Consider the following 16,968-nt stretch of genomic DNA (forward strand, 5'->3'; position numbering starts at 1 on the left):
TTTAAAAAATGAAAAAACAAAATGTTAATAGTTTTATTGATTATTTTACGAGTTTCATTTATGTAAACACTAATGTAACTAGCCGTCAGATTCAATGTTCTCAAAAATGCTGATTCGACACAATCTCTTTAAAAAAACCACAAAATACATAAAATTCGGCCCATTGTAAGATAATTTATTCATTGAACACGAATTACGATGATTGAAAAGAGAATTACATCAATTGAAAATTACATATTCCATTTCTCTCTAATTTGGTCACACAGATGTTCATGAACTATAAGCTGCTCCGGCGTCATTTGTGAAGTGTCTTTCGAAAGGATTTCGTATTCCTTAAGCAAATATTTGCTCTTTTTAGCTTCAGATTTGTTCAAAGCCGCTTTTGCTTTCATCTCCTCTATTGCAAGTTCTTTTTGTTTTCATTCAGATTTGTTTTTCTTTATGTCTGTATACTGAGTAAAACTTTCAAACATACTGTCGTATCTTGTTGTCAAATCCCCCATCGATGATTTTGCTTTGTTTTTACCTTTTCTTTTTGCGGCTTTTTGACCAATTGGACGAATCTCTTCTTCATTTATATCAAAATCAACACTTGCATCTTTGTTCGATGAGGTGTTGCTAGCCCCCGACTCTGAGATTCTCGCTTTCTTTGTACCAACCAAGTGATCATCGGACTGTGGGATAAACAGTGGACGTGTTTTCATGATTCTCCACACATGCTCCAGATTAAATGCAACTCCATTATTTTCATCACGATATTTTTCATATGCAAACTGCAATATGTCTTCATCACTATGGCCACTTCGATAAGTATTGTAAACACTATTATAATTTGCGTTGAAGCGATTTACCTTTTTCTGGACGGTATTGTGCCAATGAGATCGAATCACGTTTAAAGCTCTCCGACATGAACCAGCGGGACGATTGTCATTGTAGTAACTTGCAACACGTCTCCAAAAATCATTCCCCTTCTGATAATTGCGATGACTGGGTCATCACTCATTGTGACATACGATCTCGCTAGTAGCTCGTCTTCCTCCTTTTTCCATATTATTCGCTTCTTCGTACCCTCAACATCTACATCAGCAATTTGCACATTTTCGAGATCAACTCGTGTTTCACGGTGGGACAACTGAGTCTCTGGGACAAACGTAGGAGTTGGCGGTTCGTTTTCGATTGGCATAACGGTGGATTGTGGATTATGTAATTCATAAAAATAAGGCGGCATGAAATCTGGGTTGCCTATACTTTGCCAATATTCGGGTGTAGGCGGTGGATACGGAGCTCGGGAGGTGTAATTTGGATGATTCGAAGGATTTTCATAACTTTGGAAATTTGAAACAAACGGCCAATTTGGAAATTATGGTGGATATTGTGTAGAAGAAACAAATCGAGGTCGATTTTGTGAGTTCTGACTATTGTCATCCATTTGGTTAAAAATTATGATTCAACAAAGAAATGATGAAAATGAAATTGAGAGTGTGAGAAGATATAGAAGAGATACTGAGTGTGATTACTAAAGATAAATGTTTTGGGATGAATTTGTAGAAATGTTTTTGGGATGAATTTGTAGAAAATGAATGTGTGAGAAGATATAGAAAAGATACTGTTTGTGAAAAACCGTCGCTACTAGCGACGGGTTTTGAGAAACCGTCGCAAGTAGCGACGTTTTTCAATTTGCGACGGTTTACGGAAAACCTGTCGCTATTTGCGAAATAATGCCGTTCATTCTGATGAATTTCTTGGCTGACATGGCAGCCAAGATTAATAATTCATTCACCCACATTGGTGCATGAATATTAATGGGTGTTAATAATCACCCATTAATGCATCAATGTGGGTGCCCTTATATATATAAATATGTCACTTCAATTGTGAATTTACTTTCACATTCTTATTAATTATTATGACTTTATTATATATTGTGACTTTATTTGACACCCTTACCCTTATTAATTGTGACTTCATTATCTATTATATATAATAGATATCACACCCTTATTAATTATTATGACTTTATTAAAATGTGTCTATTGTTTCTCCTTATTCATATTTTAAATATGTGTGATTATTAGTATTTAATTTTTTATGTCTACCCACATTATAATATGTTATTTTTAATCCAATGATTTAGATTTTTATTTATCTTTTCATTATGTAAATTAAATTAATTAAAATTTAGAAATAATCATTATCGAATTGTGAATTTTCTTTGGTGTTTTATTAATTTTTTTCCATGTCCTCGTGTGACAGTTTTCTATTGCGATTTATATTTATAAATCATTTAAATAAAATACAGTAAAAGATCGTTGTGATTTGATGCGTCAATTTGGGTTGGGTTTGTCGGTTTGGCCAGCACCGCAAAATAGTTTAAGTGAGTTGGGTTGAAATTTTGTCGACTCATTTAAAGGTGAGCCTATATGAACTCGCACGACTTTATATTAAATATCTGTATATCTGATATTATCGATTTTCAATCATGAAATCTTGATATAAAATGAAAAATATCAGTTTTATTTCAAAATTGTGATGTTAATATCTTGTCTAAAAATTGTGGGTTGTTGAGACATTTTGGCAGTCACTCAAAATTGAATGTCAAAGTTGACATTTGAGTTGTATTTTTAGATTCATGACAATATGTTCGTCAACATATTATTTTTAAATTAGTTTTATCAATATCGCGAGGGGTAAATATGTTTATTACAATATATAAATATTATCATCTCTTTAAATTAATATTCACTTTCATGTTTGACATATTATGGGTCTTGGTAAAATGATGAATAATAAATTCAAACAAACGAATACACAAAAGTCTGAGGCGAAACCAAAATTATATGGTAGCGGAAATTAATATATAAATTTTTAGTGAACTTATCGATGTTAAGATGTATAACAAATCTTATATCGTAATATATAAAATTTCAATTTTATAAATGAAATAAATCAACCATATATGAAATATACAAAATTTTATTACATATACAATCAAGTAACTTATTATAACTGTATTTTATTCTACAAGAATTCTTGTCAAACTCAGTGATTGTGGATTTAACATCTATTAAATCAGCAAACTAAAGAGCGTGTCAATTAAACTAATTGAGTAATCACATATTCTTGAATTTCCTAATTAATTTTTTATCTTGATAATTTGTTTAATTTAATATTTTAAATTATAAGACAATATTACTATAACTAAAGACACATTTTTTTAAATGTTCGTAAGGAACTCAATCACTAACTCATATGGAAAAAAATTTATCGACATACTATATTGAAAACATTCTAATTAATTCAACACATTTGTTGAAAATTTTCTAATTAAATAAGAAAAATTCATTTACAATAATCATATTTAATTTTTTTGGGCTAACACCATTTATTTTATAAGATATTCATCGTAATTCTTTATTTGTATGTTAATCTTTAAATCTGAATTATGATGTATATTATTTTTCTAAAAGTTCTTAAATAATGATTTAATACATTTATTCGACAATTCAATATTAACATTTTAAAATATATTAATTTTATATTGTTTGCGTGCAACACTTCTAATCATGATTATAAAAATTCAATAAAAATTCTAAAAATGAATTAGGTAGAATATAAAAAAAAATACACAATTAATCAAAAGAACGAAAATAAAAACTAAATAATTGTCTATTACCTATAAACTACTAATACCGACTTCTTAAGATTGAAGTCGGTAAGAGTGGAGGCCACTATGTACTTGAAAAAATAAAAAGTTAATATTTGAATGAGTCACACTGCAATGAGACTCATATATATAAGTATCTTACTTGGTCTCACCTTATATTTTGTCATTGTACAAAGCGAAAGTTTATGCACTATAGTATTCTATATTTTCTTAATTTTTCTCTTGATTTCAAATTAATTTCATCATCTATTGGTCTTTAAATATATATTAGAATTTTTTCTAAACATCTAATTTTAAATATGATCAATTAACCAAATAATTTTTATACTTTGTATACAATAATAAATAGATTAATATATTTGAAGATATAAAAAGTAATGTATTAAGAAGAATAAAAAAAGAATGTTAGAATTAATTCTATAATTATCTATTGTCAATATTAAATTTAACATCATACATTCGAAAATGTGTTTATTGAGGTAAAGATTATGATGATAAACTAAAAATAATAATTTATTTATCATTGTAACGTAATAATAATGTGATCATTATTCGAAATCAGAAAATGATGTACTTTGACTTTTTTATTAAATTGTATAAATAATTCTTTCAATATTTTTAGTGGATAAGCATGTTAAATCTATTAAAATTAAATAGTAAAATTTAATGATGAATATGAATGTATTAATTCAACTTTCAATTTGGGTTTCGAGATTTTGTCAACATGATATAGTAAAAGGTTATTATTTGTTGGGTACAATAATTGATCATGTTGGGTAGAGTAATTTAAATGTTGTGCTTGAGCTGATTGTACTATTTAAAATATTTGATTTGCACTGTTACCATAATCTATAGGTTTTGATAAAACAATAAACGCTTGAGCCTATAATTGGTATCAGAGCCAAGATCGCAACTTTGATTTTCATTGATTGCAATTGATGCAATTATTAGGAGATAGATTGTTTGGTATAATAATTGTCCACGATGGGTAGGCGCTTGAGTTGTTGTATGATTTAAAGATTTGACTTGCATAATTACCAACAGTTATAACTTTTGGTAAAGCGACAAATGCTCGATCCTATATTATTAGATTGTAAAGTTAGAAGAAATATGTTGCATCAACTTTTAATTTTGAATTGATAATCCCTTACATGTTACTCGATTTTTAAATTTATAAGCATTCTACAATTTTCAAATATTAATTATATATTGAATTATAATTTATCCCTTTCAAATTGGATAAATATACAATAAAACTCGTGTAAATATTATTAACAAAAACATTTAAATGAAATATTGGATTTGTCGATAATCAAAATAAGAAATAAACAAATTTTGATCCTTGAGTGAGAAATAAGATATTTAAATAAAGTTATAATTGTCACAAGGAAATAGTGCACCTACATGCATTTATCACTGTATTTTGCAACTAAAATGTCAAAAAAAGTTTCCACGTATTATTTTTATATCATATTTAAAATAATTATGAATCCTAATTTTTATTATTTTGAGTTGGCCTTTGTTATGAAAAATCATTATGAATAAATTGAATTTGAAAATTCTTATATCTATGTATATCACATATTAATATATCAACCTAAGTTCAGGGTAATAAAAAACTACAAAATGAACTTATTCATCTTCAATGTACACAAATTATATCGTAAAAATATATGATATTTAAGACAATGAAGTAGAATATATGTTTATATATAACAAATATGTAGACAAGAAAAACCATAAATAAAAATATTTTTCTAGATATGAGTATTTTTTTATAACTTTTTACAGTGAGTTGGAGAAGATAAAAGAGAAAAAATATTAACTCTTTTGGGTTACACAAAAAAATAGAAATGAAAGAAGTGTTTGTCATCCAATGAATTCAATTTTCAAATTAAATGTATACTATAAAGTTATATTTACCGTTCAAAATTTATAAATACAATGAATTTTCTCAAGATAAGGGTACACAAATGTTCCCTGTTAATATATTTAAACAATTAGAAAATTAAATATATTATTTTTCTGGAGGTAATACCAATATACCATTAGTAATTTGATTGTGCTAATTATACTTATGAGTTAATATGAAATATTAAAATAAGTGTCATAAGAGTCAGTAAAAAGATTACTTATTGTCAAAAATATTATTATTATAAATTGCAAAAAAATGACAACATTTAATCAATATTTTTTTAAATCAATTCATCAGTACTTTTTAGGCGATGATAGATTGTTATAATTATTAGGGGTGAGCATTCGGTCGGTTCTGTTACCTACCGAACCGAATTAGTCATAACCGGATCGAACCGAAATATTTAGCAATAACCGAACCGACCGAAGTAATTTTCATAACCGACTAAAATCGAATCGAATTAAAATCGGTTAATTCGGTTGGTAAACGAATTAACCGATTAGTTTTAAAAAAATTGTGATTTAACTTTAGTTATGTATGTAATTTTTTTGAACACTAGAGTCTATACAAATGCATAAAACATAAAATCACATACATCACAAGTTTTTATTTAGAATTAGGGCTGATTTTAAAATTAAAAATTAAAAAATATATCAAAATTGATAAATAATAAAAATTTATTAAAGAATAGTATTTATTATATCGGTTAATTCGGTTAGCCGATTTCAAAATTTTGAAAACCGTAACCAAACCGAATTAACCGATATACCGAATTTTTTTTAATTTGAAAACTGAATTTCCAAAATAAATGAACCGAATTTTCGAATTGACTCGGTTCGGTCGGTTAATTCGGTTTAACCGAAATTTTGCTCACCCCTAATAATAATATGTAATTTATATGTTATCAAGTATAACTGTCTAATAAATTAAATGATGACTAGAAATGTAAAAGCGTCCAGTAGAAATTGTTTTCAATTTACATGAAAGAGAATAATAATCAAACAATATTGTGAATAAAAAATTGCATATCATTGATTGTTAGAAAAAGATTGTAATAATTGAATATTATAATAAAATATATGCATTATTGAGAGAATATGACAAATAACAAAAAAAATATGATAAAAAAGATATGAGAAAAATTTTAGTAGTTCAAATCTTTTTTTAAAATTAAAAAAATATGTTTTTTTCCAAATTAGTTACGTATGCTAATTAACACGAAATATCAAAATTTACAATACTATTATCATTATCTTTTGTTGAGTTAACTAATTTTATTTCAAATTCTAATTACTTCAACATATGTTTCTCACGTGCAACGCACGTGCATTATTTCTAGTATATATATATATATATATATATATATATATATATATATATATTTGTCTGTGATTTATATTTTTTACTTTTAAATTAGTTAACGGTGAATTTTTGGTCGTATCTCGATGAATTTTTATTTTTAATTATGAAACTTGTATATATATATATTTTCATTTTCATGTCCTTCAATTTGTATGTTTTTAAAAATTTTGAACTTTTAATGATAGACTCGGGTCAAAAAGACCAAAAATGAAAAAAAAAATAATACAAATTACAAGAGTGGGGCTAAAAATTCATTGTATCAGTATCAAAAATGAAAAAAAAAAATGTAAATTACTCGAGTAGAAATGCAAATTAATTGTTAACATAACCGGAAGTTCAAAAAGTGTAAATTACATGATAAAAAACGTATTTTTTCACAAGTGTTTTTTTATTATTATTGATAATCAAAATCTCCAGCAACTAATTTTTTCCCTCTCATTCACTGCACTCCAAATGTTTGGAAGAGTATCCAAAAAAAAAAAAACCAACTGGAAGAGTTACAGGCATTTGGCCAGAGTTACACATCAAGTGTCACATAGTCTCATGTTCGAACATATATAGATTAATCAAATATACATCAAAAGACCAATAGTATCCCATTATCAATCCATGCATTTTAATAAAAAAAAACAAAACAAAAAACGAACCCTTTTTTTTTTTTTTTTGCAAGTGGTCACAATTGGTGACTTTTCTTGAATTGTTTACTTTGCAAGCATCATTCAAAATACAGCATTCCTTCCTTTGACGCCTGAATGAATCACAAGTATTGTTTGTTTATCCTTACTCGGTTCTCTTCCCACCATAACCTAGCATGCGTCTCATGGAACTTCTCTCGGCTACATCGAAAATCAAGTGAATCATCAGCATTAGAGGGGCCCGTCGTTGTTACACTAACTGAATCTATGCATTTTTGAATTTAAATCTATATTTTATCTGTAAACAACATGTACATGTGGCTCAAGTGCTAGTTTTCACTATAAATCCTCGTCATACCTGAATCTAACACGTCTGAGTTCTTTTCTACCATCAGGCAGAGAACTGATGGTCAGGTACACACCAGGCTCATCCTGTTCGACCCATTCTGTATCCAAATAGTTGCCATTGTTTGAAGATATCTCTCCGGACCGGTCAGCATCTCGAAAAGAGCTAGTCCTCGTCAAAGCGTCCATTGACGATATCTCCGTCTTGACGCCACTAGTGCTGGAGAGTTTAGGAGTCGTGGCAACACCGTTAGAGTTATTGTGAGCTCGAGAATGTTCATAGCCGTGGTCTAGTGAATCTGAAAGATATCCGTTAACCATTCCAATATTTGGTCGATCCGGTGTATGAGGTTTTTGCTCTCTTAGTAAAGACGACGTTAAAGGGCTATCTGTACAAGCTCGTGTGTTTGAACTCGTGTCATCTTGTGATCTAGGAGTCGTAGGAAGAGGGAAAGATTGACGATTCAGCCTCTGCACGTTGTATAGTTCCATCACCTTTTCACAGTTCTCCGTCCACCACCTACGAGCTTGCCATTTGTTGAACATTTCATGACTGATGAAATTATTATAATGGATCAGATTCATCAAAATTATAGTTTGTTTCGAAGTTAACAAGACTCAATGCTGTTATGCTAATCATCAAAACCGAATTAAGTCGCCTGATATGTGATGCGGTGATATAAACATCTTCTCGATAGGGAAGAGACATGGATTTGAACCGATTTTCTATATTACATGGTTACAAAACTCTAAACATTAGATTTTAAGATAAGATGTAGGCCTATGAAAGTTTCTCGTTTTCCCATGTTTTGCATTTACTTGATTAACATTTGGAAGAGGCAAACATTGTAGGAGATTGGTGAGTCATTTGTTAGATGTCATTGAAGCTAATAAAATCATAAAATTTATCGAACTTAATATTATGAGTCACGGATCTTTATTCATGAGACGGATATCAACCTTGTCTATATTTATAACACACAAAATTGACACATGATGAGACAATCTCACAAAAGTTTTTATGATCTTATGTAAAAATTGTTTTTCTTTTGATTTGTTCAAGTGATGAATAATTATCCCTCAAAATTAAAGGGTATAGAGGGATATATCTTGGGAGAAAAAACAGCATATAAAATCATCGAGTCCTCCCGATACGAAGATTAAGGTTTGTATCAAGAATCAAAAACCATACAAGTTAGTAGAACTAGCAAATCTACATGAACAGTGAGTGCATGCATTTGGACACAGAAGTCAAGTTAAAGAAAACTCTTTTTTTCTGATATATAAAAATCAAATTTAACATTGACGTTTGGTTCAATCAATGTTTTCACCTTTTAACAGTGCTTATTAAACTCAAACTAATAAGCAAAAGTAAAAAAAAATGTTTATTATGTACAATAAACGCTTATCGTTTTACAAAAAAACTACAATTTGTGGCAGTAATGTAACTCAAACATCTTAAAACATAGAGCAGCTCAAGCACCATGTTTTGATTTCTTATCGAATGTAGAACAATTATTGCACCCAAAACGTTTCTAATATTCAACGGCAACAAAATAAGATGACTGTGAGTAAATAGTGCTAAATGAAAAATTTGCTATGTCTTCAAGTTATTATGAATTTCTCCAAAACACAGAAGAGTAAAAGCAGGTGCTGGCCTTTTCTATTGTATAGAAGTCAGGTTCTCAGATGAACCATCTTGTCATCACTCCAGTTTTAGAGTTGCGAAAAGATGTACATTGCTTACTTTATGTCTCATAAACCAAAATTTAACAACCAATATATATGAGAGCCATGCGCTAGGAAAGGGATTTAATCTCATCCATTTTTATACATAAGTGTGGGGTGTTTTTTTCTTGATTACTAACTAGAATACATCATAATATTTTTATTAAAAAAAAAACCCCGACTCGTAAATATCTGGTTTGATTTGATTTTTTATTCTGTAAATTATAAGTTGATCTTTTTCATTTTTAGTCATTGTTTGAGTACTACGACAAGCAACGACTAGTTTCATGTTACTAACATGATACATCATATTAATATTCTAATAAAAAATGACTAAAATTTTTAATTTTAAAAAGACAAATAACCAGACTTCGATGATTTTTAGGACCAAAAGTCAAAATATATCAATTTACAAGATATATATATATATATAAAAGATGAGCTATCATATATAGTAACTATATTAGAAGACATTAAAATATTTAATTCCATAATTATTCTTCTTATCTGCTACCTCACTAAACCTCAAATCACTCTACATTTTACGTAAAATAATAATAATAATAATAATAATAATACTTTTTTAAAAAAATTGAACAACTGTTTTAGATTGAAAATAATTTTTTTGTTTATTTAGTATTATTTAATCAACTTAAACAAATGATAACGTGTATGCATTTTTCACTAATATTGATTAATTTCTCTCACTACAAGCAAATAACATGCATGCGTAATTAAGAAATAAAATATAAGGACCGCGTATCGTATTATCGTAAATCATATGTTGATTATCGATAATTTATGAAATTGTCATGTGATTATGTATATGAGGTATATCATGACAATGGAAAATGAGAAAATAAGTGTTAATAATGAAATATCGTACCAGATATTGATTAATTAACAGAATTAAAATTGTAAGAGCTCGAGTGGAGAAGTCGGACGCCGATACAATACAAAACCAACATTTTGTACAGAACGTATGGCGCCCGAGAGGTAGAAAATGACCGCCCGAGCGCAAGTGTGGGAAAAATTGAGGCTCGGACAGAACACTCCGCGCCCGAGCGGTAGTTTTTGACCGCCCGAGCGCGGTGTAAGTAAAACTCGGGGCAGAACATCTCGCGCTCGGGCGCGAGAATTCTACCGCCCGAGCGCGAGAGCGGTGGTGATAAGAATGAAGTTTTTCTTCTTTCTTTCTTCACTTTTACTCAGCAACTTCGAGAAAGAGAAAGAAAAAGTCGATTTCTTTCTTCCGAATCGACCTCGAAACGTTGTCCAAACGCGAAACAAATTATAGATTCGGAATCTTCGCGTAGAGAGCTTCCTGTTGAGGTAAATTTCTTCTAGTTTCAGCAACTCTAAATATGAAAGTGCTGGAATAACATGTATTTGAAGTCAAGATTCCTATATGTGGTAGAATAACCGACAAGAAACTCATATTCGAAGTCGGAATTGAATTGTGTTAGGATTTTGATTTGATATGAATTTTTGAAGTTTCAAAAGATATTTGAAACTCATATTATTGATTTTGGATCATGTTATTGATTGAAATGAATATGTTATTGATGTAGATAAATTATTATACTGATATCTTCAAACTACATCGATTGGAACGAAGAATTGAGGTATGTTGCGACCGGGTAACATACGACATGTATCTGTATTATATGATATATGTTGGATTGATTTGATTGAGAATATGTGTCTATATGCCTTATGTGATGATTTAATGTGGCATACATGACATTGTGATTTGAATATCGATGTATAAAATAAATGTTTTGTTAACACACATCGTTTGATGCATACATCGATACATGACATGCACGTTGAGCTATGATCCGTGGATACCCTGATATGAATTGATTGGATTCTGGGGTTTGTGAACACAATGCTATGTTTGGTATTACATGATCCTTAAAACATAGACATTTGTGGCCCCGACAATTGATTGAGATTTGGGGATTTGATGGCGCTTTGTCGACGCTATCATACGAGTATCCCTGATTGAGGCCGGTGTGCCAGCTCGAGCATTGATTTGATAGCGATTCGTTTGATTCTGACATGTGCTCAGTGGATGAGCATTTGACCTGATACCTCCACGACATACATGCATTGCATACCATATATCATTGTTTAGATACTTGTGGTATATATGATGGTTGTTCCATACGGAGCTTTGCTCACCCCCAAGGGGGGCTGTTGTTGTCTTTGTGTGTGGACAATGGTAGGTACTCCAGGATATCAGGAGGCCGGAGAGGGTACTTCTGGAAGGAGTCACAGTTTGGGCTGAGATTTTATGTTTTGTTCCCAGTATATATATATGTATTTATATACCGGGGCATATTCCGAGGATATGAATTGTTTGTATATGATTGGTTTTGATTATGTGTGGGCAAGTTTTATGATATGAGATAAAATACTATTTGTAGTATTTAAATTATACAAAAAATATTTTGGGCTCATTGTAAAGAAAATTTTAAACTCGTTTTCCGCTGTAATTAATTGGCCCTAATCAGATTGTGTTGTAATAATGATTAGGAGCTAAGAGCACCACATAAAAACTCCCGACAAGACAACAATAATTAAATTAGTGAAAAGGTTTATTTTCTAAGACAACTATCAAAATTGGTCCTCCATTTTTTAAAATGAGTTTTGCCCTTTTTAATTACTAGCGGAGTACCAATCACCCTTTTACCAGCCTCTCTTTTTGTCATCGTAACATAAAAAATATTCCCCAAAAAAGTCAAATATCTATACTAGTCAAGAACCAAGATATCTCTCCATAAATTAAATATTTTGTGAAACGATGAGATGGATCGACTTCATCTTTGAATATTATGAATAATGATATTTTTTTTACATAAAAATTAATATTATTTCATAAGTTGAATCGGATCGTAGATCCATATCACAAATTCAACTCGTAAGATCGTCCCACAAGAATTTTTGTACTAAAAAAATTTTTGGAATTAACATTTTTTTTAATGTACGATAGAAAAAAAAAAATCCCTATTGTTTATGTGATCTCAAAAAAGTTTCGAAATAGTTAGAAAGTAGGGGAAGTTGGTGAAAAATCCCCAATCAAAACATTTCTTTGGGTTCACTCCCTACTCACAAAATTGTGGTACTATGTCATACAACATGTGGTACACTTCATGTGGAAATGTGGTACTAAAAAAGTATTCAGAAACTGAACACAAAAAAAAATCGACGGCTGGGGACTGAAGGCCAATTTCCCGTACTTAAATATGCAAATAGCCAAGCACGAGGAAGAAGTTAATTTTCAATCCTACTGTTCAATTCCATTATTTGTAAGCATGCACTCCTTTTTATGTCAAGAGGTCTTAAACAAACCAATCTAAGGCCTAACAACTTTCAATCATGCCCATTTAACTATATTAATTATGCAAAATTATGTTCTCCACTTACAATTTTTTTAGATTAGTTGCATCAAATTATATTTGATCATGATATTAGAACTAGTTTAGATATTAATTGTTTATTTCGCGACGGTATTATTGCTCTATACATTTATATATGATGTGCTCCGTTATATTTTGAAACTTATTTATATAGGTTGTTCATATTTTAGTATGCATAAAAACTCATGTGAAACAATCTCATTGGTCAATTTTGTGTGACAGATATTCTATTTGTGTCATATATAAAAAAATTTATTATTTTTTATTGTAAACATGAGTAGAATTGATTCATCTCACGAATAAAGATACATTAGACTGTTTTATAAAATGCATCGTCTTTATTGTAAGCCTAATAAATAATGAGATTATTGCTTCTTAGTGGTACGCATGCCTCACATAACGGACTCCTACTATTTACGTACTATCAAGTCATTATTATTCAAATAAATGAGACAAAAAATTAAAGATGGATTAATACAATTAATCTTTCCAACCAACCAAACTAAAACCCCACAAAAAAATAAAATTGCGAACTTACCAAAATACTTACCTGAATTGGACTCGCTTGAGATCATTCCCACCCTTGGGCAAGGACAAGAAGGTAATTAGAACTCCCGGTTCGACCTGAGCCACCCACTCTTTCGGTTCGCTCTCTTCCACGAACACGACCGTATCCGCCAGGCGGCCACTCGCCGACGCCGAGGTCCCTTGACCGATTGAGATCGCCCCCAGCCTTGCTTCCAGCTCCTTCCTTCCCGAGCTTGAGCTCCATTCACGCCGGTAAAAAGTCCGCCGACCGGATTTGTCCGGCTCTCCGACGCTGAAGTTGCGGTTCCTCTTCTGCTGCTCCGCCTGCTGATTCGCGCAGGGGGTGCAGTGGCGGTACGCGCCGGAAGCCTTCAAAGCCATGTCCTTGATCTGCGAAGCACGAAGAAGAACATCTGAATATCGATACCGGATTATAATATCTAGAATACTCCCGGAAGAAATTCAAATTGATGCAATGAATTCATATGTATATCACCTGAGATGAGAGGGTTTTGTTGGGTTGTTTGGCGTTGGTTTCCTCCACCGTCGACGCCTTACCACTCGAATGTTCCATGCATGTAAGCATTGTACTCTGTTCTAAAGATCGCAAAAATTCTGCAATAGAAAACTAACCCAGATCCTGAAACATCGAAATCCAAGGCTCAGATTTATTTTTTCATTTCAAGATCATTACACCATATTTAAAAATATATATATGGTGATCGGACATGAGTACGTACTTGGAGAAGAAGGAAATGAAGTTGATAAAGAATAAGAAGAAGATGATAATACATTTGAAAATTGTCTGCTGTGAGAGATTTGAGGCTTTTAAAGTCTTCTTTTTCCTATTTTTCCGCATTTTGCTTTTATCTTTTTATTTATTTCATTTAAATAGAATATGCTTTTAATTTGAGATTCTCAAATCTAAATAAAAATTAAAAAATAATACCCTTCTCTCCTTTGTTTCAATTTTGCAAGGAATTCGATGGTAAACTTCTCTCAAGACGTCGGGCTTCCTAATTCAACCCTGCAATTTTCAAGCCGAATTCAATCGAGTATCATTTTGTAAGATAGTTCTTGAATTTTAATATTTTATTAATATAATTATATAAGAGATAATATATTTGTTGCGCCCAATTCTCTTATTTTTTTTTCTGGTTAATAGACCTATTCTCTTTTTAAAAAAATAAATAAATACCGTCGGAAGCAGGGATTAGGCAGACCCCTACTTATATACAAAACAAACGAGCAGCACAAATAAAGCCTAACCGAGGGGACTAACCAATTCTCTTAATTATAAATTCAAAGTTCTAAAAATTCTTGCAATTTTATAGAGTTTACATCAATTACTTTATTCAATTATCTCTCCAAATTTATTTATCATTTTTCCAACATATAATTTATTTCCTTTGTATACTAAAAATCATTTATTATATTTCCTGATGACCTCATCTTCAAGCTGTTGTGGTAGTGGGGCTCGTAGACGTAGGTGTGGATACGGTACGGTATAACGTACCGTATTACGATACCGTATACCGTATCGTAAATATCGGTATGGAAAAAATTTTATACTGATACCGAAAATTCGGTATACTGAACTTTCGATATGAAAAAAGTTCATACCGGATACCGTACCGACACCGAAAATTTTGTCGGTTTTCGGTATACCGAAATTTTTTCGTTATATCGAACTTAAATTTAAAAAAATAAAAAAAATTATTTTCGGCATTTCGGTATCTCGATTTTTTCGATAATTTCAGTATTTTTTCGGTATGTTATTTCGATATTTCGGTATTTTTTCTCACCCTTACCCTTACGTAGAAGTAATGCTAACATTAACATGATAATCGAGTTTGAAGAAAAGTTGAACTTCGAGAATTAATTATGCTTGTGATGATTTCGATAGCCAATATGATGAAGAACATTTGGCCGACGACAGTGGTGGCATTGGGGATGCAATTGTTTCGATTGAGATAGTCATCATGGTCGAGAGTAGGGCATTTAATCGTACAAAATGAAGCAAAATTTGAGATCACTTCGAAATCAATAAAACAAGCACTAATGATTTTGTTACAATTTATAAATTATGCAAAACTTTTTATGAATATAAAATGACTAAATGAGTGGTTTCGACGGTGACACCAGAACATTGAAAAAAAACACTTGGTTAGAAAACATAATTTTGATAAACAAACTTTGCAACCACGTGATAAATAACCACTCAACAACAAATAAATTCTAGAACTTGATCAAATTTTGTAATAACTATTGAAATTTCTCGTAGAGCTCTTGTTAGATTTGTTGTTAGATGTGAACTTATTTTCTTATTTGATATCATGATGGTTTTGTCAAACTTAAAATCATTAATCGATCAGGATTTTTTTAATGTTTCTAGGCATACACATAGGAAATATTGTCTTGAAACTTAAAAGATATATAAAAAGTTATTAGTTGATCATCTTTAAAAATTAAGTGTAGAGTTAGTTTGACCATTGATATTCAGACAACTGTTAAAAATGAATCTTATCTTGTCATTACATGTCATTGGATTAAGGATACTTGGTGTTTGAAAAAAAGAATTTTAGCTCTGGAATGTTTAGATAAAACTCACACTGGTTACACAATTGCTAGATATATCATAAAGATATGCAGATGTTGTCATATTGAGAATAAAATTATGTGCAACATATCAAACAATAATGTTGTGATAATACAATTAAAGATCATTCTCAAGCCAATTAATGTTAAATGGTGAATTATTTCATGTTAGATGTGTTTGTCATGTAATTAATTTATGTATTAAAGATGTTTTCCATTATAATATTTTTTATTTGATAGAAAAAATCAAATGTGGTAAATTGATGTGTAATAAAGATTCGGTAAATAATTTAAACATTTATGTTAAAATAATGATGATAAAAATATATCGTTCAAATTCGGCGGAATTCTATTTATTATTTGTTTGATACAATATTATCATATAAAAATTGTATCAATCCATTTTATAATTTAGGTGTTGTGTCTTCTTTCCAATTTGAAGAAATGATTTAGATCTTATTACTAATTAATATTTTTATTTATTAGAAATATTTAAAGATGCGACTGAAAGATTTTCTGGTATCCATCACCCTACCATTCCCATTTTCATTGTCTCTCATTTTCAGTATATTTTATAAATTTGTTGAACATAGAGATGATGAAATTTTGTCACAGTTTGTATTAAAGCATGGAAGATAAATTTATAAAATATTGAGAGGCAACTCCACATATGCATTATTTTGCAACTCTATTAGATCGAAGTCAAAGTCAGGGGTCATTAGAAATATTTTTTGAAAATAATTATAAATTTCTGGATAAGAATATTGA

General features: G+C 30.2%; 2 protein-coding genes across 2 annotated transcripts; both read right to left on the reverse strand.

Moving 5' to 3' along the window:
• Positions 1 to 230: 230 nt before the first annotated feature.
• Positions 231 to 1,183, reverse strand: LOC142528497 (glutathione S-transferase T3-like). Its single transcript, XM_075633545.1, has 3 exons — positions 941 to 1,183; positions 527 to 857; positions 231 to 397 (listed from the first exon to the last, which is right to left on the reverse strand). The coding sequence occupies exons 1-3, from the start codon at positions 1,181 to 1,183 to the stop codon at positions 231 to 233; spliced, it is 741 nt and encodes a 246-aa protein (XP_075489660.1).
• A 6,259-nt stretch (positions 1,184 to 7,442) lies between these two features.
• On the reverse strand, positions 7,443 to 14,382 carry LOC142529135 (protein Brevis radix-like 4). Its single transcript, XM_075634554.1, has 5 exons — positions 14,343 to 14,382; positions 14,099 to 14,242; positions 13,625 to 13,992; positions 7,935 to 8,474; positions 7,443 to 7,777 (listed from the first exon to the last, which is right to left on the reverse strand). Exons 2-5 carry the CDS (start codon positions 14,186 to 14,188, stop codon positions 7,699 to 7,701), a joined length of 1,077 nt encoding a protein of 358 aa, XP_075490669.1. The 5' UTR covers positions 14,189 to 14,242; positions 14,343 to 14,382; the 3' UTR covers positions 7,443 to 7,698.
• Between the last annotated feature and the right edge of the window lie 2,586 nt (positions 14,383 to 16,968).

Source organism: Primulina tabacum, chromosome 16, assembly GCF_025594145.1.
Source record: "Primulina tabacum isolate GXHZ01 chromosome 16, ASM2559414v2, whole genome shotgun sequence".
In the NCBI taxonomy this organism is placed as follows: Eukaryota; Viridiplantae; Streptophyta; class Magnoliopsida; order Lamiales; family Gesneriaceae; genus Primulina; species Primulina tabacum.